The following is a 22,813-nucleotide window of genomic DNA, read 5'->3' as shown; positions in this document are numbered from 1 at the left end:
AAGAAAGCTTGGGTAAAATTATTGCTGGTGTTTTGCATTTCCATCAAATCATTTGGAAACATCCATCACGTGCAGTTTACAGATGAACTTCATGGTTCAATTGTAGCTATGCCTTTCTTTTCCACATATCCAATTTCCCTGGCAATGTGGAATTATTGCCCACATTTCTGGAGCTCTCTTATTCGCTCTAATCTCTGAGTAAAGTAGATTATGAGTTGACTGATTCTCTTTCTCATATATTTTAGAGCCCTTCAGGGGTAAAACTACAGTATACAGGCAAGCAATTTGCATGATACAACAGAAAGCAGAGTTTGTGGAGAAGATGTGCTTTTTATTGCCTTCCAATCCCATTAATCATCTCTCAGACACATTCCATGACCCAGTTTGCAGGTTCGAAATCCTATAGGGTGCAAACTGCTGATCTAGATAATATGTGTGACTATAGCTCCAGAACACTGTGCTCAGTAAGTATGTTATACAGTACTAAAGTTTGATTTTCCTTTCATGTATTAAGTCAAAACAAAATCAACAAATGAACCTTGACAGTTGTTCCACATACACTATATTGCCAAAAGTATTCACTCATCTGCCTTCACACTTTAGTGACAGCCCATTCTCGATTGGATTGACTGTGATGTTGGCTGAGATGTGTTCCATAAGGTTTAGGAGTGTGTTGGGAAATTTGACCATTCTTCCAGAAGCACATTTGTGAGGTCAGACACTGATGTTGGCTCACAGTGTCCGCTCTAATTCATCCCAGAGCTGTTCTATTGGGTTTGGTCAGGACTCTGTGCAGGCCAGTCGCATTCTTCTATACCAAACTGATTGATCTATGCTATATTTCTATGGACCTTTCTTTGTGCACTGTTGCATAGTCATGTTGGACCAGAAAGTGGTCTTCCTCAAAATGTTCCCACAAAATTGGGAGCATAAAATTGTCCAAAATGTATTGGCGTGCTGAAGCATTAAGAGTTGCTTTCACTGACGAGCCCAACTCCTGAAAAACAGCCCAAACCATAATCCCACTTCCACTTAACTTCACACTTGGCACAATACAGTCAGACAAGTACCATTCTCCTGGCAACCGTCAACCCAGACTCGGCCATCGACTTGCCAGACAAAGATGCACTCTAGAGGACACATCTCTACTGTTTTAGAGTCCAGCTTCATTGTGTTTTACACCACTGCAGCTGATGTCTTGCATTGCACTGGTGATCTAAGGCTTGGATGCAGTTTTGTAGAAGCAGGCTGCATTCCTCTCTGCTTGCTTTTTTTACATCTGTTGCTGTGGAGGTCACTGGAACACCTGAATTCAATGATATCATTGAATTGTATGGGTGAGTGAACATTTTTGGCAATATAGTGTAGTTCCTTTTAATAGTTTTGAGTTGATTGTATAATTTGCGTCCCAATATTCCGCTGCCTGGTCCATGGCTGGTTTCCCACCATGTGGATGAACAAAGTTTTATTTTATTATTTCTCATGTCAGTCCCTTTGCCTCTTAGCTCTCATCCCACAGTGCAGAACTGACATGAAGATAGTGCGAAGATCTTTTAAAAACAGATGAGCAGCACAAAAAGCTCCAATAACGTCATGCTGTTTGTCTAGATTTCTCTCAGCTGTGACTGTCAGTGAGTGGCTCCCTCTGCAGCTAAGCTTGGTTAAAAAATTAAATAAAATCTGTTTTCTTGAGGATTTAGAATTTTTTCACACAATCTGTTGTTTGAATCTCTTTTGTCTGCTGTTAGATTAGAAGACGTGCGTGCACACACACATACACACACACTCTCCCTCACTTCTGTATCTGCTTTCAGAGCCCCCTGTGTTGAGTGGGCGACTAGCTGTGACTGGCGCTGTCAGATTAGCCCATTTAAAAAAGACATATGTTTGGTTGTGAGCATGTGTGTGTCCTCCATACTATTTTCACACTGCGAGCCATGGTACATTATTCATGTTAAACTACGCAGAGAAAGATACAGTCGTGTGTCACACAATACCACCGCCACAGGCATGTGGTTGATACCATCGCACACGTACAGATAAATGCCTAAAAGACTCCCACGTGTTCGCAAATAATCACACTGGCACGCTTTACCAAACACACTGGTTTGCACATTCGCCGGCGAGCACAGAAAACATACCGACATGCAACGCGCATAAAAACACATGCAAAAAGACACATGCGCAGCACTAAATCGTATTAGGCAAATGAGAATGAGACGGCACAGAGGCAGAAAGGCTCTGTTCGAGCGCTGTTGCTGTGACAGATCCTGGCATAAATCATGTTTAGTTGTTGCCGTTGTTGTTTAATATGCAAATCTCCCATTTGAAGCGCAAGCTGGTTGTTAACAAGTGCATTCAATAACACATGTGCGCTCTCACAGCCCTGTACGTTTTCACACGCCTGTAGCGTATGGATTTCTGAAAGTGGGCAGGTGAAAAATGCATGGCCACACCATATACACACACACACGCACACACCTTGTGAAAGAGCGTGGGATAGATGTGGATGTGAAATGCCATGGGCGTCATTGCTGGACTCATATTTCATAATCATATGGTTATCCATCAGGCCTGTGCAGCTAATGATGACAACAGAAGCACACACACAAACGCACTCATAGAAATATACTCTGAGAGAGAGAGAGGTACAACTGTTCTCAACCAGAGACACGAGAGCTGCTGCAAGGACACAAACATGAGCAGCACAACGATGAGGCACACCGTTGCACAGCATACACATGAGCACTCATGAGGATGCTCAATTAGGCCCACGCGTGTGATGAAGAACACAGAGACACAAAGAGATGTCCTAGAGGGGAAACATACAGCACATGTGCTCACACGCATACAAACACACATAAACACGAACTGTAAGTGAATGAAGGGTCTGTTGACAGATTTCAGCAGTAATTGATACCCGTGTTTGGCAGCCATTTTTATCTGGCTTAAACCACAAGCCAGGAATGATCTAAGCTGCACAGCAGAAGCATATGCACACACACACACACACACATAAACCCTTTTCTTACAAGCATCACTTGACACATCTTGACACATCTCTCTCGCTCACACAAACACACATGCACACACACACATAGACACACACATGTGAACCTGAGATAAAATCACACTTTAGGCTTTGAAAGGCAAAACCAAACACTCCAAAAATTCTCTCTCTCTCTTCTGCCTTGTTGAACTTGCAGCATTGAAAAGAGCTGTAGCCAAGCCCCCCCGTAACTCGTATTCTCAAGCCAAATATGAACACAAAATGCAAAAAAGAGAGGATAGGAAGGGAGAAGGGAAATGAAACAACAACAACTAAAATAAAGTGGCTCGATCGTGTGTCAATTCTTACCTTAAACAGGCGCAGGATGTTGGCCACCATGATCGACACTGAGCTGGCTGCAGCTCCGATCACTCCTACGATTTTATCCGGCTTGGTGAAGATTGGAGGGTCTCCATTGGCACAGCGGACATCGGATCCATCCCTCTCTATCAAGGCCTGTACAAATGTCAGGGACTGCTCCAGAGCGTACGTGTCCCTGGAGCAGGTATCCAAGATCCGGGCCCCCAGCGTGATGTTGGGTAGCAGTTCGGGGTCCTTGTTGATCAGGTCGATGGCGAACATCATGGCCTCCAAGCGGTGGATGCCCTTTTCCTTTTTTAGCTCACCACATGGCGTGCCACGGTCCCCTCTGGCGTGCACTGGAAATAATCCGCCGAGTATAATATCGCCATCTAGTCGGATGGAGTGGGCGTACTCTGGTGCCGCCTGAGGGTCTGTGGGGATTCGCTGAGGGGAGGCGACGGGAATGAGCCAAGTGTAAGAAGTAGCCACGAGGAGGAAGATGAAGGAGGGAGACAAGGGGTAGGAAACTGGTCTCCACTGTGGTTCCATGATCAATGAAGAAGTTAACAAAGCAGATCTCAGAGGAGGGATTCCAAAACTGAGAGTTCTGGAATTAATATAAATGTTGGGCCTTTCTACTGGTCGATGAAGGAGGGGTAAAGGACCCCAGAGATGGAGCTAACCGAGCCCCATGAGGAAATCATAATCCAAAAGACAGCACAGAAACAAAAAAGCTAAACAAACAAACAAAACAAAAAAAACTGCGGTAGTGCAAAAATGTGTCAGTGAATTTGAAGAAATCTATTTAGGGAGTAAAGCGTGTAATCCACAAGTCACATCTTCAGTAGAGCCTGTTGGAGAGAGACAGAAACAGGATGTCTGAGTGCCCAATGTGATGTGAACATCAAGCTTGCTGCAAGGATGTAAGGTCCACCTGACAAACATGTGTAAAACCACTCAAGGGCAAGGAAAAAATGCACTGAAATATATCAAAAAAACAAGCACAACAAACGCGCTGATGCTCATTCGCCAGCACGCTCACATGGGCATATTCTATCCAGCGGAACTGTCAGAATTTGCACTTCAGTTCTATAATTGAAATCCCAAAGTCTGTCAGTTCATAATCACCTCTACACACTCACACATACACACAGTCTCTTGTCTTGGCATATCGATGAGTGGAACAGCTGCTAAAATGACAGCACAGAAACCTTTTGGCGAGCTCCTCGGGCTATCCGCGCGAAGGCACGTGGATACCTGCTCGTGGAGGGAGAGGAAGAGAGCCGAGGGAAGCAGCAGGGGAGGGAGGACAGAGGAGACACAGACGGTGAAAAAGATGAAGATAAGGGAGGAGAGACAGAAAGGGAAAGCATGTAAGACAGAGAGGGAGAAGCAGAGTCAGCGGTGAAAAAGACAGAGAGCGCTGCTGTGGAGCAAGTGTGCTGCATCATTCAAACACCTGCTGTTTCTGCTGCAGTTAAATGAACACATTACATCCAGCGCAAAACTCTCTGTCACACACACACACACACATGTGCACAGAGCTTCAAATCACAACAGGTAGCATTAATGTTGAGTCCCTTTCTGGAGAAGATCCTGCAAGATGATACCAGATGACTACTTCAAACTCACTCCTGTAGGGAGAGTTGTAGCTCTATCTATGGTGAGCAATGCTGTATTTAGCAGTCATGCTGAAGAACATGACTTTAAAACTTGGTTTTGACAAACGTGTTGGTTTCTACATGATAGGGGTGCTAATGTGCTTCCATTAGTTCATGCCTCAGGGGATTTAATCTCTAATTCGACCCTGATCTAGAATCATAGATTTTATTTTACACTAACGCTGCATGAAGAGGTAATTTATGCAAATTTGTTAATGCCCCTAAGTAATCAAACCCTAAGTGGGTTAATTAATCTACAACTTAACAGATTTAGTGAAAAAACATTTTTCCCATCCATTTTTTAAGAAATCTATTGTTAAAAGCATCAGATATACAATTCACTAGCATTTAAGACCAACCGAGGGTGTTTGGTTGATATACACTCATCAGTCGCTTCATTAGGTACACCTGTTCAGCTGCTCATTAATGCGAACATCTAATCATCCAATCAAATGGAAGAAATCCTGTTCATCTAAGGAGGTAAACATGATTGAGACAACTTGGCGAAGTTCAAACTAAGTATAAGAATGGCAACAAAAAAAAGGTGATTTAGGTGACTTTGAACATGGTGTAGCTGTTTGGCTTTTCCCACACAACCATCTCTAGGGTTTACAGATTGGTCAAAAAAAAGAAAAGACAGAAAAATAACTTGTTCAAGGGTGAGAGGAGCTTGGCCAGACTGCTCTGAGCTGATAACAAGGCAACAGTGGCTCAAATCACTTATTAATGAAAAAAATAAGTGAATTACTGAATTTTAATTTAAAAACATTGCCTGCCTTTGTCACCTGTTAATGTTCAGGTGCCGGCTGCTTACTGGGGTCAGCACATACTCTGGATTCTTTGCTGGCATTGCCTTAGCATACTGTCTGTGCAGATTCTTGCAAAGAGCCGAAGTTGTGTTAGCCATAAAATGCTGCTGTTTCTGTCCTGTCTGTTTACATTTTGCACTATTATCCTTTTGTAAAATAAAATGAAAGCAGTGTTCACACTTCCACTCCTCAAAAGTTGCAGACCAATCCAACATTTTCTGCACAGAACATGAAATTGCTGACCGGAGCAGCTGGAAGAAAAAAGCTGCTATTTTTTTTTTTAGTCCGCCCCACTAAAAGAACCATTTTAGTGGACTGAAGAACCGTTGTATGAGGTATGTATGGACATAATTGTCAATGTAATATAATTAATGTACTTAGTACAGTAACATGTTACATTGCTGTATTAATGAAAAATGTAGTGTGACAACAGTGGTATGCAGCAGAGCATCTCTGAACGCACAACACTTCAAATCTGTAAGCAGATGGGCTGCAGCAGCAGAAGACCACACCAGGTGCCACTTCTGCCATCGAAGAACATGAAACTGAGGCTTCAGTTTGCATGAGCTCACTTAACATTTCTTGGTCTGATTGTCTTGATTTCTCTTGCAAAATTTGAATGGTAGCATCAGAGTTTGGTGTAAACAACATGAAAGCATTCATCCATCCTGCCTTGTGTCAGCGGATCACGCTGGTGGTGCTGGTGTGATGCAGGATATTTTCTTTGTATTGTTGAAATACCAAAGTCTACCTGTGTTGTTGCTGACCATATCATGGTCATCAAACCTCTGAGTAATGTTTCCAGCACCTCGAAGAATCGACATCAGGAAAAATGAAGGCAGCTCTGAAAGCAAAGGGGGGGGGGGGGGGGGGGGGGGTCCATCTTTGTACTAGCAAGGTGTACATAATGAAGTGACCAGCGAGTGTAAATCTTATTACATCATTTCCACACATTTAGGCCATCACTCTAAAACGTCATTCTTTATTATAGTTGTCCTGCTTACCCAAATACACACAAGTGTTTCTTTTGAGGTGGCCTATTTCACACACCCAAGCCCGTTAATTGGCCGCATAGTTCTTTTCATCCTTATCTTCTTCCCTTAGAGAATAGTGTCTCAGCACAAGTAAACTACTAAGTTGTATCCTAATGTTAAAGGAAGACTTCAGGAGGAACAGCTTACTCGTTTTCTAACAAAGAGTCAGGTGAGGTCATGTCTGTGCGTTAAACAGAAGCCAGCAGACTATATCAAGACTGAGAACGGGTGGAAACACTAAGAAGTTGCCAAGATATTTTCCACCCACAGCTTACGCAAATGATTATGACTATGCAACAGGCTACCCATTTCCCCCTCTTTCCAATCTTTACAGTAAATTGAACTAACTGGCTGCTGGCTGTCGCTTTATATTTAGTGTATGCACGTGTGAGTCGTACTGTGAAGGTAAATAAGCATAAACATTTCCTGGAGAAAATAACAGATGCGTGAGAATTCATATTTTAAAACATGCTCAATCTTTCCTTTCCTTTTTCAAGCGTTAAAGCCTGGAATCAACAGCACATATGTGATAACCTAGACAATACTGGACCTGAAGGTACCACCTACACCAGCATTGGGTCCGCTTCAGTGAGTCATTACAGCCTTGCCTATATCATCCTGAAAGAGTTTTTCATATTAAATGACTATAGATTTGCAGTTTCTTCTTTTTGCAACGATAGCTTATAGCTGTGAAAGCTGCAACTATACTGTATAGAACGAATCTGCCTGTTTGCCAGTGTGTGGTCACTTTGACATCCCTGCTTTATTTGCATATCCTCAACCGTGCATCTGGAATTTGATTTTTTATGGGTTTGTTTTTTACCTACCACAAGAGGAGATTGGCCCATTTTCAATCCTGACCATTTATTATGTAAAATAGCCCTTAAAAAACGCTAAATGCATTAGTTTAACGTAAACATTTGCACTACCCCATACTGAAATGTCCAGCACTCCTTAGGAGTTGGCTACAGTACTCATAATCTTGAACTGTGTATGTCTGCTGGCCCATTAATCAAATCCCAGAACAGTTTTCAAAAAAGATTTCTCACCGTCTCCCCATAAAACTACAGCATAGCCTTCCTGTAATGAAAGCCAAGCATCATTTAAAGACTTCTGAACCATTCTGCGGACCTGTTTGATTTCCCCCACGGGAGGCCCTAACAGGTTCTGGACTCAGATCTCATCCCAGCGTGAGGTGCACTCTTGAAGAATCCATTTATAATTCGATTCTGTCCCAATTAATTCATCAGTTTCTCTTCACTCTAAATGGAATTAGGTCAAAGCCACTCATACGGCCAAACCCCCGCTACGATTAAAAACCCTGCTTTATATAGGTTATCCAGTTCTGATTCATCTAACGGTGTTCTCCCTGCAACATTGTGTGTTCGACACTTTTTGCCTTGAATTCAAGCAGAGAATGGGTTAAAATGAAGGCCTGGGGCCCCTCAGTCATTAAGCCGCACTAGATTATAGCCAGCTCAACTCTACGTCTGAGTATATTCCAACGGGGTCCAATAAACTGCGGTACAGCTTTCTGTCAATCCTTTTGCCTGCTTTTTGCTTCTTCTTTTTTAAGTTCATCCTTGCAGCTCTTAGCACTTGGCAGGCATCTGATATTCCCAAACAGGGAGCAAACCGCATGAATATTTTTAAAACCAGAAAGGGGGCATTTATGATTTTAAAAAAAACAGCTACACTGGTTCAAGATGTAACTACATGCAAACGTCTCAAGTGGGGCACTAAAAAAAAACACAGATCAGGGCAACGTGCGAACGTCTCGTGACTGAGCTGAGGCCCCGAGGTTATTAAAAGTTTCCTGTCTCATTTACACTCGCGCCCTCTGAGGATTATCAAGTTTAAGAGGTGAAAAGACATCCTTTGTCTGCACGCTCATGAAGCAGCACTACACACCTGAGCTTATGCTGTTCTTAACCAGTTTGGCTACCGCTATTTGGCTTTCCAATCGGAGCCCCTGTCATACTCTGTGAAGGCTCAAACATCTGCTTTTTCTTCTCCCATGTGGCAGCCTAGAAGGAGGCAGGAGAAATCCCGAAGAAGGAGGCTCCCGCTGATGTGACGCTTATGTGCTCAACGATGAAGAGTGTTAAACCCCCCCCACCCTCCGAAAGGCTGCAGCTGGCTCATCACTCTTTTTAATTCACACCCACGGCTGGCTGTCTACGAGCCTGTTGCCCACTTCTGGTTGTGTAGTCAAGTAGGGAGGTTTCGGGGGGGGGGGGTTCTTCACTCACTTTTTTCCAGATTCTTCCTTCTCCTCCTCCCTCCATTTCTCTCTCTCTTTATTCCCTGCCACGCTCTGCCTCTCTGCCACCGTCTCATCTGCCTCGCTGCTGCATCGCATCACCTTCTACAGGCCGTCTCCATCTCTCTTGAGAGTCCACTGCTCTTTTCAGAAAGTGATAGCTTTTCTGCTGCCCTGTCCTCTCCCCCATCTTCCCCTCCTCTCTCCCCCACTCCACCTTCCCCTTAAGTAGGTGTTCCTTTGAGTGCCTCATCCAACAATTGCGATCAGCCTCTTCGCCACCCCCTCCTTCATCTTCTTACATACATGCCTCGTTTTATTCCTCCCTTATCTCGCTGTCACTTTAATTTATTATTTTTTTCTGTTTTAGCTGTTTCATAGGCCACCGGCGCACTAAAAAAAAAAGTGGTGATTCCCTCAAAACACACACACACTCACACAAATCTTTGGATCCGACTTCCGTTCAACCTGTTATAACCCTAACCAGGGCTGTAGATGAATAAATGAAATGTGGCTGAACTTGAATGCATATTTTTTTCTCCTGGTCTCTTCTCCAAACACTCCAACCATAGTTCACGTTACCCCTGAATGCTACCTCCAGAGGGGAAAAACACTTTTCTTAGTCCTTTAAAGCCTTTTTGATTGTTTCCAGTCTCAGCACACATCAGTGGGGCATGCAGAAAAAAGCTCACACACACACATGCTTCTGATGTGATTAAGTCATGTGTCAGAAGATAACGCAGAGCTCACAGGTTCAAAAATAAGACTGTGCGAGATCAAAGTCTAGGGGTGTGTGTGCTCATTATGCAGCCCTTTGGGCTTCATTCGGTACAGCAGTGGTGGTATTCTGATTGCAGCCTAATTAAGACACTGCCATCCTCAGTAAAAGCAGAGAAACACCCGTGCAATGATATCTGGAAGAGCAAAATTCATGCTCATTATATCACGTCTCTATTTTTTCCCCTAACACACATCCACGCAATCCTGAGTAAAACACACCTTTGAACGGGTGCTGTTAGAGCATGTACTCACCCAGCCACCACCGTGGGGAAATCCACGAGAGAGAGAGAGAGAATAAAAAAATGCATAAAACAATAAAATCCCGCAAGAAGTAAGAAGCAGTGAAACTGAGACAATGAATAACACAGACTGGTCAAAGCCATTCAGCAGAGGAATGTGTGTTAGAGAGAGAGAGAGAGGAAAAGGTGGGAAACACACACACACACACACCCTCGCTGAGAAATGCAAAAGAGATCAGCGCATTTAGTAACGTGGAGAAAAGAATCTGCGTGTTTAGATACCTCGGAAATGAGAAAATCAAATCATCCGCCAGTGTGCGAGCGGTGATGCTCCGGCTCCAGCCTCCCCCGCAGGCTCCGTGGGGTCCCTGTCCGTCTAAAGCAACTTCCTTGCGGAACTCAGCAGTTTCACCTCCACCCTCACACACGCACACACACAATCAATATTTATATATCTGTATATCCTGAAGTAAAAATCTGTTTGTTCCACAACAGCAAAAGGAATTTGAAGACAATTTAGACAATCCTCATGGCGATGACTGGAGAAAGGAGCAGATCTGTGCAGCTGCCACACAAGAACAAAAACAAGAAAAAAAGAAAAAAGAAAAGAAAGTGTTCTGTCGTGACCAACAGAGCTGATTTAGGGGCTCAAAATCAACTATTAACTCCGCACTTGTTAATGGAGACAATAGAGGGAGGCTGCCTGTAATGAAGTCGATGCCCAGGAATGAATCTCAGACACAGAGAGATGTGGAGAGAGGGAGAAAGAGAGAGGGAGGGGAGAGGGTGATGAGGGGGGGGGGGGGGGGCAGAGTGCAGGAATTCATCATGCGCGGACTCTCGTCAGTAACGCTCAATAACGCTGTTAAAACCCACCTGATTGTTATCCGCTCCTTCTCTAAGCTTTCCGCACTTTGCGCATAAACCCTTCCCGTGAAGTCCGCTCGCGCTGCTCCGCGGACGCGCGCGCACACTAACACCACCAACACCCCCCCTTCTCCAGGTTGTCGGTGCTGAAAAGGACAGCGCACGACACGAAGCTGCCACACGAAGCGCGAACCCCCCTGTCCCCCAGCTCTACGTGAAACATATGTATGTATTGGAGGCGTCGGGTCTGCTCCTGCACCAAATCATCCTCTAATTGCGCCACTGTCGTCCAGCAGAATCCACCCATTCAATCAAGTTTATTACCAATCAATCGGATCGATTGTTTCCACAGTGGAAGGCGTTGGTTATTAGAACACGTTAATAAGTCATCAGAATATGCTCAGGCGGTTGTGCCACACTCTTAATTGCTTCAACTTCAGTCCGTTTTTTGTTGTTTTTTTACTGCGCCCATTGATTCCCCCTTCCACACACCCCTCCTCTTCCTCTTTGTACAATCATAGCGCCATGGTTCTTTGTGGTGAATGGAATTAAACAAATGAACCGCATCCCATCTGCTGTGTAATAACAATTTGATAAGCTGTGTGGAGTCAGAAACCAGGCAATTGAAACAGACCCGGGTGTTCCCTCATGTGACAGCGTGTAAGATGTGCGCAACACGTCCAATTTGTGGCTTTTCCGATTCGGAGGGAGGTGCATAGACGCGGAGCAATGGCACCATCTAGCGGTGGATGTCTTCTAATTGCAACAGGAAAGGGGCCGGTGAGCGTTATCAAATTCTTAAAAAAATTTAAAAAAGGAAAGAAAGATAAAAAGAAAAAAGTCATGGCAGGAGTTGAATAAAACAGTTTTGAAGTTTTGCTTTTTATAAATATGTACATGAGCTTTAATTCTATGGACTCAATTGGCCAATATAAGAAGTGTACTAAAATGAGCTTTCAAGTTAAAGTGTAACCTTCATGTCTACACTAGTAATGGGTACATTTTGTTCCATCTCCTTTCATTTTATACCTCTGTACATAAGTTGGCTTGTTTGTTTGTTTTCAGGTCCCCTTAGTTCAGGACGTCAACTTTGAAGTAGGTCCTGTGACAGCGATGACTAAACTCTTCACATGCCAAATTCCTTTCAGTTCATTTTGGAAATCTTCTTCAAAAACGTTTCATTTGTTCTTTTTTCTAATGTTATTATGGTACAAACAGCTGTAGTAAGTACTTATCAAAAAGAGCTTTCATTTCTAGATAGGTCTACTGAAATTGGAGTAAGTGACAGATTTGTATCGGGCAACTTTGACATAGTCGAGTATTTCCACCAGAAACATGACTTATGCACTTACTTCTTTAATTAGACTTTGCTAGTACATGGTTGGACCTTATGTTTTTAGAACTGCTTTAATTATGCATGCCTGAGACTCAACAAGATGCTGGAGACAGTCCTCCAAGATTCTGGTCCATATTGACATGATATCATCACACGGTTGCTGTAGATTTGCTCTATTGGATTGAGTTCTGGTGACTGTAGCATTAATTTGACTACAGTGAACTTATTGGTTTCATGTTTAAGAAACCAGTTTGATATGATTTGAGCTTTGTGGCATGGTTATCCTGCTAGAATGGACAATAGAAGATGGGTGGCTGGACTTTTAAGGGGTTAGCAACAATATCCAGGTATGACAGTATCTTCTATTGTCCAGTTTCCTGTTCTTAGCTGACAGGAGTGGATGCTGCTGTAGCAGTTTGATGTTCAACAAGTTGTCTTGACAGGCAGACACTGCTAGTAGCAGCAGCATTGACTTTCTGCCATGTGATTGGTTAATTACATGTGTTAATGAGCAGCTTAATTCGGTGTACCTAATAAAATGGCCAGTGAGCATATGTAACCTGCAATCTGACAATGTTGTTTGCAGAGATTGAAATTATTACCCAGTGTAACGGTGTGGCTCACTGTCTATGGACCTACTGATATCAGGCTTTGACTGTACTTACGAATAGAAATGTGTTCATATCTTTGAATAATATTTCCTGCACTCAATAAAATGTCTCTTATTGTCACCACCACAACTCAGTGGCATTAAAAAATAAAAAGATGCATTTCAGCAAAGTTGGGTGGGGAAAATGGAAAGCTGTCTCCAAAGACATAATTCTTGAAAAACCAAATGAAATCTGCAAACGCTGTAAACAAACAAGATTGATTGAAGTAGGTGACTCACATTTCAAAGAGAGAAAAAAAAGACAAAGCCACACAACAACCTACTGAGGTTTAAAGCAGTATATTTTTATTTAAGTGGTTGGTTTCAACATTCTTGTCACTGAAAGGCTTTTCTAACGCTTGTCAAATGCTCTAGAAGGTGACCTTAATAACATTACAACTTATGATTAAAGAAATGTCAAAATTAAAAAATAATAATAATCTAAAAGTCTCTTGAGGTTTCATTCCTGCTCTCTTCTGGACACATTTCAACAACAAAATCTCCTCCTTCAAACAGTGTAAGATTTTAAAAAAAGAAAGAAAAAAGAAAAGAACTAATGGTGGAACAATGCAAGCTTGCCTCAGCAATAAACAATTACAGAGTTGTAACTAGTCAGACGTGTTCAAAGCATATGGCCAACCAACACAAGTGAGTAACTATTTTGACTATTAGAACTATTATTTATACCATCCGTGCAGGATGGATCGATATATACACGCTGTCAAAACCTCGCTGCTCTAGCATTTTCGGTTATAAAAATAAAGTTTGGTCTTTCCTTTTTTTCAGGTTTTGTTCCATTTCATGGCTTTCTGTTTGAACAGTAAGACATATCTGCTTTTGGTCTTCCTTGATCCTTTCTTTCCAACTCTTATGTGCCAGTGTCTCAAAGACTACCATCAGGAGCGGTTAGCAAACAAGTAAACCCCAACCCCCCCATCCCTCTCAAGTTTGGGTACAGGAAATCATATTTTGAATGGAATTCATACAGTATTCAGTAAAAAAAAACAACAACAACAAAAAAACAATCTTACAGGTAAGAAGGGAAAGAAAAGTTCATGCCCCTGCATGTTTAAGTGGATGTAACAAAACATTTAATGCCAATTGTTAAATAAGGGGAATTTAATAGTTTTGCTTTCTGGATTTGTGGCTTTCTTATTATTCAAACCTGCCATGCGTGCTGCTTTAGGCACTGAGGTTGAGACACATCTACCAGGACCTGTGATGGAAAGTACAGTAACTAACTGAAGAATCAGCAAGATGACAGTGGTAAGAAAATAATGTTCCAGTTAACAGTTTAAGATCTAAGGCAGTATGGCTGTTGGTGACCTGTCACATCCTGCAAACATTCAAGCACACATTACTCCATATAATGTGCTGTTCAGTTCCTTCTCGCTGTGATTTAGCATGCAGGGTGTCAGTTTGATAGTCCAAATGTTTCCCCTGCTGTACCACGTGTTGTTTCAGACTTTTATAAGTGGGAATTTGATTCATTTCTATTAAGTGAAAGATTCCTTCCAGAGTACAAAAAAGTTCTCCGGAAGCATAACCTGGTGGTACAGGGTACTGTCACGGTAAAGGAAACACCCCTTACAAGCATGCAATCACACCAAGTAGATAAGGCAGAAAAAACAGTGATTACCACATGAAACTGATTGAAGTGATATTAGAAGAAGCACGCACACATTTTGTTTTTTAAAACTTTAAAGAAAACTTAAAAATCCACTCTGGTATTTCCTTTTCTTTGGCTGTACCCTGTAATTCATAACATCTGAACTTGTTGGTCACTTTAGAGCTGACTAAATCCGACAAGTTTAAATTTCTGGGACAATGTACGTGACAAAATAGAGACTATTCAATTCTAAGGCGAGCATCAAACACTTTGGCTACAGTTTCTCTTCCTGGAAAGACAGCAGGGCACAAAAGTGGTCCAATCAACACAGGAATCAAGTAAGAGGGGGAAAAGCAGATGAACCAGCTGAATATAATAGGTCTGCATCACACCCAATTTAAGATACGGACATACATATAAGTCGTAAATTAATGAAATGCTGCTGTAAGGATATAGGTTCATTTTGTATAGGGTTAATTTAGCTTTATCTCTCAGTCTGTTTTTTGCAGAGACCACAATCCAGGTCTGATTTCCCTCCCTCTCTTACACACACACACACACACACGCACACATACACACTTCCATAGATTAACTTCATCCTTTTACTAAAGGCCGTTTACAGGAGCAAAGCAGTACAAACTAGTCATCTGCATATGGATCCATATTCACATCTTGTAGTAGGTAAATAGAGAATATATATACCAGTAGTGAGTCTCTGTGTAGATAGCAGCGCCACCATCCAGCATGCTGGCTGGCTTCATCATGAAATTATACATGAATGTGAGATTCCAACAATATATTTGGTTCTTAAGCAAATGTGGAACATAAAACTGTTTGTACTTCACTCCTCCATCGGGCTCCGTTGTTCCTTTTTTGTTTGTTTCCTTCACATTTCCGTCATCTTTTTCCTGTGCTTGCTCCATCTGCCTATTATTTTTCCAGTTTGTCATCATTAGTGGCTCGCTCACCCTTTATTCCAGGGGGTCTGTGTGGAGAGAGAGAGCGATGTAAAAGTGAGGGTAAAAAATGATCAGAATGAGTTGAACGAAGAATCAAGGGAGAAGCAGGAGGTAAGAAAAAAGACTTCTAATGAGCAGAGTGATACATAGAGAAGTAAGTGAGAGTGAGCATGCAGGAAACAGCTGGTAAAACATGCCAAGCAGTTAATTAAAGGAGGAGAAGAAGGAGGAGGCTGATTGGGATTTCTCATCTCTGCCCAGGGAGTGGTCTTCAAGACTAACAAATAAACACACATTTCCTGCCACAAAGGAAACTGGCCCATCTCAAACACAAGCCGACATTTACAGATTTGCTCAGGTACAAGTGCATCTTGCAGGAGCTTGTCTTTTTGCAGTTTTGGCACACACATCAGGAAACAGAGAGGGAGACAAAAAAAACAAAAAGACAAACTGGCAGGGTGAGAACGAGGCAGCGATGAAGCAGCGGACTCGCTGCACTGGAGGGAAACTCTGTGTTCTTACACTGTGTTTTTCACCAGACCAGGGATTTGGAGCGGGTGCTGACTCCTTTCCTCCTGCTGGCTGCTGCTGTCGTTGCGTTACGATGGCTTCGCTTATGTGACTCCAGGTACAACTGAGAAAAATCATTCACAAATACATTCAAATGTTATGCAGATGTATGCTAGTGGGTTTTTTTTATTTTATGAAGTCACTACTGGCCAAATGTATTTTAATGTTGTGGTTGCAGGAAAAATAGCATACGGATGAATGCTTAATCTATGGATGACTTTGATTAATCAATTAATCATTTTGCTTATATACCAGAAAACTGCAGAGAGTCCAAGGTGACTCATTTAAATGCAAATTTGTGCTACTTCCTGTCTCGGTCAGAGCACTCTTTAAAACTGTTGACATTTTTAACCTCAGTAAGACTTTCTGTGGTATAAACAAAGGTTATTTGGTCTTTGTCAGTATCTGCCTGTTCTCACAGGGAGAATTCGTGTCAGTCATACCTTCTTAGCAAAGGCCCGTCCACACTGGTCACAAGCGTGAAGGGAGAAATTCTTTGTCACTCTGACTTCAGTGGACGATGTCCCCGTGCTGCTCTCTGACTGGGCGTCATGTCGCCGCGTGTGTGGGGTTTGGTTGCTGGGTGAGGAAGAGGTGGTGGTGGTGGTGGTGTTGGTGGAGGAGGAGGAGTTGTTGCGTTGGTGTGTGTGTTTTTCGCTGCGACGGGTCAGCGGGGGGCTGATGGGGCGGTGCTGATGGGTCTGCTGTCTCTCTTGCTTACGGGTGACGGGAGGGGACGGGGTCAAGACTGTCGACGACAGCTCCTGTTGTTTACGAGTGACGGGGGCTGGAGGTGGGGCAGAGGAAGAGGAAGCTGAAGAAGCTGTTGGGCCAGTTGTGGAGCACTCTTGCTTACGAGTGACGGGAGGTGAGGGGGAGGAAGACGACGAAGCGTGACGTCCGTTCACTTCCTCTTTGACGCTGCTGCCTGTCCTCTTGTTCGAATTGTTGAGGACTACCTCTGCTAGCCTCTTCACTGCCCTACTCTCCAGTTTGGGCATGATCTTGGCGAGGTACGTGGATGACTTCTTGTGAACTACGGTCACGTGACGCAAGACGTCGCGCTTGCGACGCGACTCGTAGCGACAGAGAGGGCAGCGGTAGAACTTAATGAAGATGTCGTTGCCGTCTGTGTGCAGCTCAATGTGTTTTGTTAAGTTCTGACGTGAGCTGAACTGTCGTTTGCACAGCTTGCAGAAGAGCTGCTTAAAGTCAAAGCCCACTGACAGTTTCGTCATTTTGGTGGCCATGCTGCCACTACACGCGTTTCCCCCACGGGAGGATGATGATGATGATAATGATGTCATTTTTGGGCTTGACGGGGCCTCTTCCTCCTTCACCTTCGTGGCATTGTGTGCCACAGAAACTCCTTTAGCTGTGCCAGTGCTGTCACCAGGAGAAGGTGCTGGACTGCTGTCAATGTCCTCGTCGTCTTCTTCATCCGAGGGCTCCACTGCTTCCTCCTTAACCCTGACATTGTTGCTGACAGACAAGTTCGTGCTGCTGCTGTTGGAAGTGGCTGCTGCAGCGGTGGACGTTGCTGTACTAGAAGACTTGTTGCTTTTCATGCTGTATATCTTGTGGACTATACGCATGTGCCTCTTCAACATGAGCTGAAACACACAATTGAAATTCAAAAATTAATTCACGTTTGTTTTCTGAAGGAGCAAATTACATGACGACAAAATACCAACTTATTAACAAACCCTACCTGTGAGCTGTAATTCCTCTTGCAGAGCGTGCAGCGGCATGATGCCGAGTTTGCCTGTGTCGAGGCTGGGAGCTGAGTCTGAGGTTTGGCTTGGTTTTGGTTTGAAGATGATGTTTTAGAGTTCACAGGGGTGGACTTGGAGCTGTGGCCACGTGTTGGCGAGGCATTGCTGCTCTTTCTGGGAGGCGTGACTTCCAGTGAGAAGGGCTGGCCGGGGCGTGAGGCGATGCTGGGTGTGATGGTGTCCCTTCGCAGACCACGATGCACCTCATCAAAGTGGCGTCGCACATTAGCTTTGGTAGCGAAGGTTTTGAGGCACACTGGACATGACTTTCCAGTAGGTGTGCTGAGTGTCCTCGGCCGACCTGTGGTGTCATGAAAAGGGTTATTATTTTAAACGATAATTCCTGTGGAAAAGTAAAAATTTCATTTAACATTAAAAAAAACACATCATTTTTTATAGCATGGTAGGTAAACACAAAGAACAATGAATAATAGCAAATGGCCACAATTTGATACTTCACGTGGAATGTTTAGAACAATGTTACCAAAAATGACATCTAAAAAAATTCAAGCCCAGGCACTCGAGGTAGGTTTAAATGAGTAATAAATGCCTTTTACTTCATCAGGCTAAAGACATGAAAATTTTTTGAAGGTTTACATTCACCTAACACTCAAAAGATCCCCAGTTTGAGAGACTGGGAGGTGAAACAAATGCCTTCAGGGCTGTTTCAGGAAGGGCATACCATCTGATGTGGTGACCCTTTGTGAATAACAGAGGAACCAAAAGAAGCTTTTCAGTGTCAGTTCTTTGTAAAAACAAGTCAATAACTTTTACAAATATTGTACGGGTATGCAAAATACTGTTACACAATAGAGGGAGCAAGTTATTAATATTACAGTAATGCATAGATCCATTTATTTTTCTTTTTTCTTAAAGAACAAGGAGGATTGTGGGAAAGGACACAATTTTAAGTAAGTTTTGTTAGATATTATAATTTGTCAGGACAGGAAAAGCACAACAGAAACTACTAGTCAATTTACCAGCACAAATACAGATTGCATACCTTTCACCATGGACAGCAGGCTCGTAGGAACTGTGCGTGTCTCTGTAAACTTTCTGAGTTCCTCGAGTTTTGTCTGGTGCATTTTGCGGCAGTGGCGTCTGATGCTGCGGCGCGAGTTGAAGTCTTGACCGCAAAGACAACAGGAGATTGTCACATCTTCAACCTGAATGAGAGTGAGAGAAATAAGACTGAGTTACTCAGCATCACAAACAAGACAACACTTTGTCTTTGTTCTCTGCAACACCTACCCCACTGTTGGACCCCTCATCCTCAGGCGGTGGCTGCTCCTCTTTAGCCTCCTCTTCAGGCTCCCATCTCCTCTGTCCCTGGTTGTGTCCTGGGCTGTTGTGGCTTTCTGGTCCACCTGTCTGGTTTGCCTGGTTATTCTCCACACTTTCCATTGATTCGCCCTCCCAATTTACTGGACTCTCTCTGGCACTGCAAGAAATAAAAATATATCAGAAATGAAGAAAAGACATGATCTTAGAAGTTGTAGTACATCTTACTCCATCAGCGCAGTGCTGACCTGGGTGTGTGTGATGGAAATCGAGCAAGCTCCTCCTCTGTGGTGAGGTACTGAAACACAGCCTTTGTGGTGGTCTGTATGGGCTCCAGTCGGACTACGTAATCTGGCCGATCGGCTCGTGGATAGATAGCATCCAGTAAATCCTTCATGGCAACACTCTGCCTGTCATCACCTGATGAACCTATGAAAGAAAAATCCCAAGAAACAATCCATCAGCTGTTTGTCACATAATACACAAAAGAAAAACAAATGTATGCAAATAAACACAAATATACACAAGTATATGAGTGTGACACAGATGTTCAGTCTCAGTGAGATCTTTAGAAGCTGAACTGAAGTCTGTATGACTTGAAGGCTATTCTGGTGCAGCTGCCTTATAAAGAGCAAGCTAGAAATTTGTCATGAAAACATTTGCCTTGCTAAAAATAAAATGCTAATACCGGCTGTGTTCACATGAGGTTACTACAGAACCATGTTTTACTGACAACACCATTTAGAAAGGATATCTGAATATATATCGGAAAAAAAGATCACGAAGACAAGGTAACCCAAAATGAAAAGATTTTAATTAGTGGAAAATGATCCTCATTCAGCTGTAATGCCATCACCTGAAAGACTGCAATTTGCCCTAATGGGCTGCTACATTATACTATTAAAAAGAGAAACAGAAGCAGTCATTGTATTCATTTAAAATCTCTGACCTGTGGCAAATTGCACAAAGGCATCAGATAAAAGTGCCCAAATCTAAACGGACAAAATAATCTCACAGGGGCCAACCAGCTTTTCTCTTTAATTTTCTTTTGTGCTACTGAAAAGAGGAGAGAGTGAAACAACATTTAATATGGTTGGAGTGTAGAGTGGTTGTGGTGATTCAGGTTATGTAGTGAATGGATGAGGGTGCAGGGCTACAAAACACCGTCTCTGTGCAACTTTAGATTAGCACATATCCTTATCCACAAAGAGTATTTTATTTCAAGTAAATGCAAATGTTTACTCTTGACAGGATTAGGGTTTCCTCAGCAATAATAAAGCCCTTATTTTATTCTTATAAATCACTGTGTGGTATGGGAACTGCAACAAAACTGATTTAAAGTCCCTCAGGTGGATTATAAGGACAGCAGAGAAGCTCATTGTGGCCCTACCACTTACAGAACTATGCAATGAACACTGTATCTGCTCTACAGAGCCCTCCCATCAATTGTTCACTGCTCTGCTGTCCGGCATATCTGAGCATCCAAACCAACACTCCCAGACACTGAAATAGCGTCCTCTCCCAGGCAGTAAGCCTCCTCAAAGCTTGGGGCCCCTTCATTGCACCAAGAGACTGAACACAGGCTGCGCTCACTCAGTCATATTTTACACTCTAGTATGTCTACACTGTATGGACATGCTTTAGACCACAGGTGTCAAACTCCAGGCCTCGAGGGCTGCTGTCCTGCTTGTTTTCCAACTAGCCTGCCCTTGTAGCTTCTTATTGGCAAAGCACATGTAAACCAGGTAATCAGCAGCAGGTAGTGCAGGGATATCTCAAAAACGAGCAGGATGCTGGCCCTCGAGGACTGGAGTTTGACACCTCTGCTATAGACTAACATACTTCACTAGATCTACATTCTGACATACACAGCCACCTTAAATGGCACAAGGAAATTTACGCTCTTTGGCATAACCACATATGTTATCCTCTGGTATATTTATACACACTTTATAGCTACCAGTGCTGTTACTGTAAAGTCTACCTCTGTGGTTGTTATCCCTACTGGCAATGTAATCATGATGTCGGTGTCTGCACTGTAGGGTTGTCTTGCACTGTTATGTAGTGCATCATGGGTCATACCTGTATTGAACAAGTATGAATGAGTCATTTTCTAATATAATACACAATAAACCTTAGTTGATAGACTCCCGATTACGAAAAACAAAAACAAAGCTGTACTTACTGCTGCACAGATCAAAAAGCAGATGAAGATAAGATACAATTAAAAGACTTTTTTTTACAAGGTAAATAATATAACTGACTGTTCATACCAAGACAGCACTGTTTCTTAAAAGAAAGCAGAGAAAGCCAACGGAAAAATTGCTTGAAGACTTTCTTAGTGTACATCTTTTCTTGGAGCCTCCTTCCTCTTTTAAAGCAAAGAGACGTGGACGCATACTATGGCTAATGAGGAGTAGATAAAACAAATGGTGAGAGTTCAAAGTCACTCTGCTTAGTAGTACGAGAGGAGAAACTGCATGATGGATAGATGTGCAATGGGATGTGGGTTTGTGTGTACAAAGACAGAGACAATAATGAGTATGAGACAGATGGCATGAAAGAGCGTAAAGGAACCTTGGGAGTGAGAGAAAGTCAAATTTGAAGAAGCAGAAGGCGACGTTAAAGAAATCAGAGGCTTTTTTTCCCTTGCCAAGGGCATTTGTGTGTGGGTAACCTCAGGGATTTATGGGGCCCAAGCTGAAGTGAAGTTTGATCCCTGCTTTATCCGGGGACTTACAGTTTGTCTGGGGGTGTTAACAAGTTAATTTGAATGCCCCCAGTCTTCACAAAAGGTCTGTCCCCAGTTCTTGCTGTACCTATTGATTTTATTATTGAGTTTTCAGGCATCTTCTCTGCTCTTTTGGGGGATTTCTCAGCAGAATTTGGATCATGAAGATGTATTCCAGACATGTTGATGAATGTGTGTCTGCATGCTTAGGCACGTTGTCACTGACCATCAGATTCAGGCAGGCGTGATAGGCAATAGTACTCCTTATGTGTGATGAGGTTGGGCAGGCCTCTGAACAGACTGCGGCACAGTTTACACTCAAAGATGGTGTCCACCTCCCTTAGCAGCATGTGTTTTAGCTGGCTGGTGCCTGCAACAAAAATATAAGGAGTCAAAAGCACAGATACAGTATTTTCAAAAACAGTCCTAAGCGTAGGTTGGCTGCAGCATCATTATGCTGAAGGACATTTTATTAGATAAAATTTGAATTCATTTATATTTCCACTTTTTTTAAGACTCTGTATTATATCTTGATATAAGAAACCGCATAGAAAATTAGGATTAATCACAGAGGAATGATAAGTTCCTGTATGCATGAAAACCCTGTAGGGTAACTGTGATAGATATCATAATCCCTGGAATTAGTACTTTGTTCTTTTAAAGGATTTCTGATAGTGATAATGAAGTCTTTGTATTAAGGACTACACTCCTTTCATTACTTTTTCAAAAACTGTCATTCAGCATTCATTTCAATTGTGCATCTGTTCAGTGCTTTATTGGGTATGTGACACATTGCTGCACCTTCCTGGACATTTTATTTACATGTGTCAATGGCAAGAAATACACATATGCACACAGACACATTTATGTTATGCAAAAATCAGAGTAAACACCATTA

At 42.8% G+C, this 22,813-nt stretch overlaps 2 protein-coding genes across 13 annotated transcripts in view; both read right to left on the bottom strand.

Annotated features, from left to right (window-relative positions):
* Nucleotides 1-11,072, bottom strand: part of grm8a (glutamate receptor, metabotropic 8a) — a 287,983-nt gene extending 276,911 nt beyond the window's left edge. For 2 of the 4 annotated variants that reach the window (XM_063500400.1, XM_063500397.1), the window contains exons 1-2: nt 10,421-10,841; nt 3,359-4,203 (exon numbers count right to left, since the gene is read on the bottom strand). In XM_063500400.1, coding sequence (XP_063356470.1) covers nt 3,359-3,901 — 543 coding nt within the window. In that variant the 5' untranslated portion in view covers nt 3,902-4,203; nt 10,421-10,841. Of the gene's footprint in view, nt 1-3,358; nt 4,204-10,151; nt 10,258-10,420; nt 10,842-11,014 lie in introns of those variants that run through there. The other 2 variants (XM_063500399.1, XM_063500398.1) reach the window with 2 other exon arrangements.
* The window catches only part of znf800b (zinc finger protein 800b), a 298,466-nt gene that overhangs the window by 255,313 nt on the left and 20,340 nt on the right, over nt 1-22,813 (bottom strand). For 8 of the 9 annotated variants that reach the window (XM_063500391.1, XM_063500396.1, XM_063500394.1 and 5 more), the window contains 8 exons: nt 22,142-22,285; nt 19,433-19,613; nt 19,155-19,344; nt 18,907-19,069; nt 17,840-18,204; nt 16,572-17,741; nt 16,081-16,192; nt 13,275-15,584 (listed from right to left, as the gene is read on the bottom strand). In XM_063500391.1, coding sequence (XP_063356461.1) covers nt 16,091-16,192; nt 16,572-17,741; nt 17,840-18,204; nt 18,907-19,069; nt 19,155-19,344; nt 19,433-19,613; nt 22,142-22,285 — 2,315 coding nt within the window. In that variant the 3' untranslated portion in view covers nt 13,275-15,584; nt 16,081-16,090. Of the gene's footprint in view, nt 1-13,274; nt 15,585-16,080; nt 16,193-16,571; nt 17,742-17,839; nt 18,205-18,906; nt 19,070-19,154; nt 19,345-19,432; nt 19,614-22,141; nt 22,286-22,813 lie in introns of those variants that run through there. The other variant, XR_010096766.1, reaches the window with a different exon arrangement.

The sequence above is a fragment of the Pelmatolapia mariae genome, linkage group LG17 (assembly GCF_036321145.2).
Source record: "Pelmatolapia mariae isolate MD_Pm_ZW linkage group LG17, Pm_UMD_F_2, whole genome shotgun sequence".
Taxonomy (NCBI): Eukaryota; Metazoa; Chordata; class Actinopteri; order Cichliformes; family Cichlidae; genus Pelmatolapia; species Pelmatolapia mariae.
Note: the sequence above shows the minus strand (reverse complement) of the source record. Positions and strands in the feature narration are given on the sequence as shown.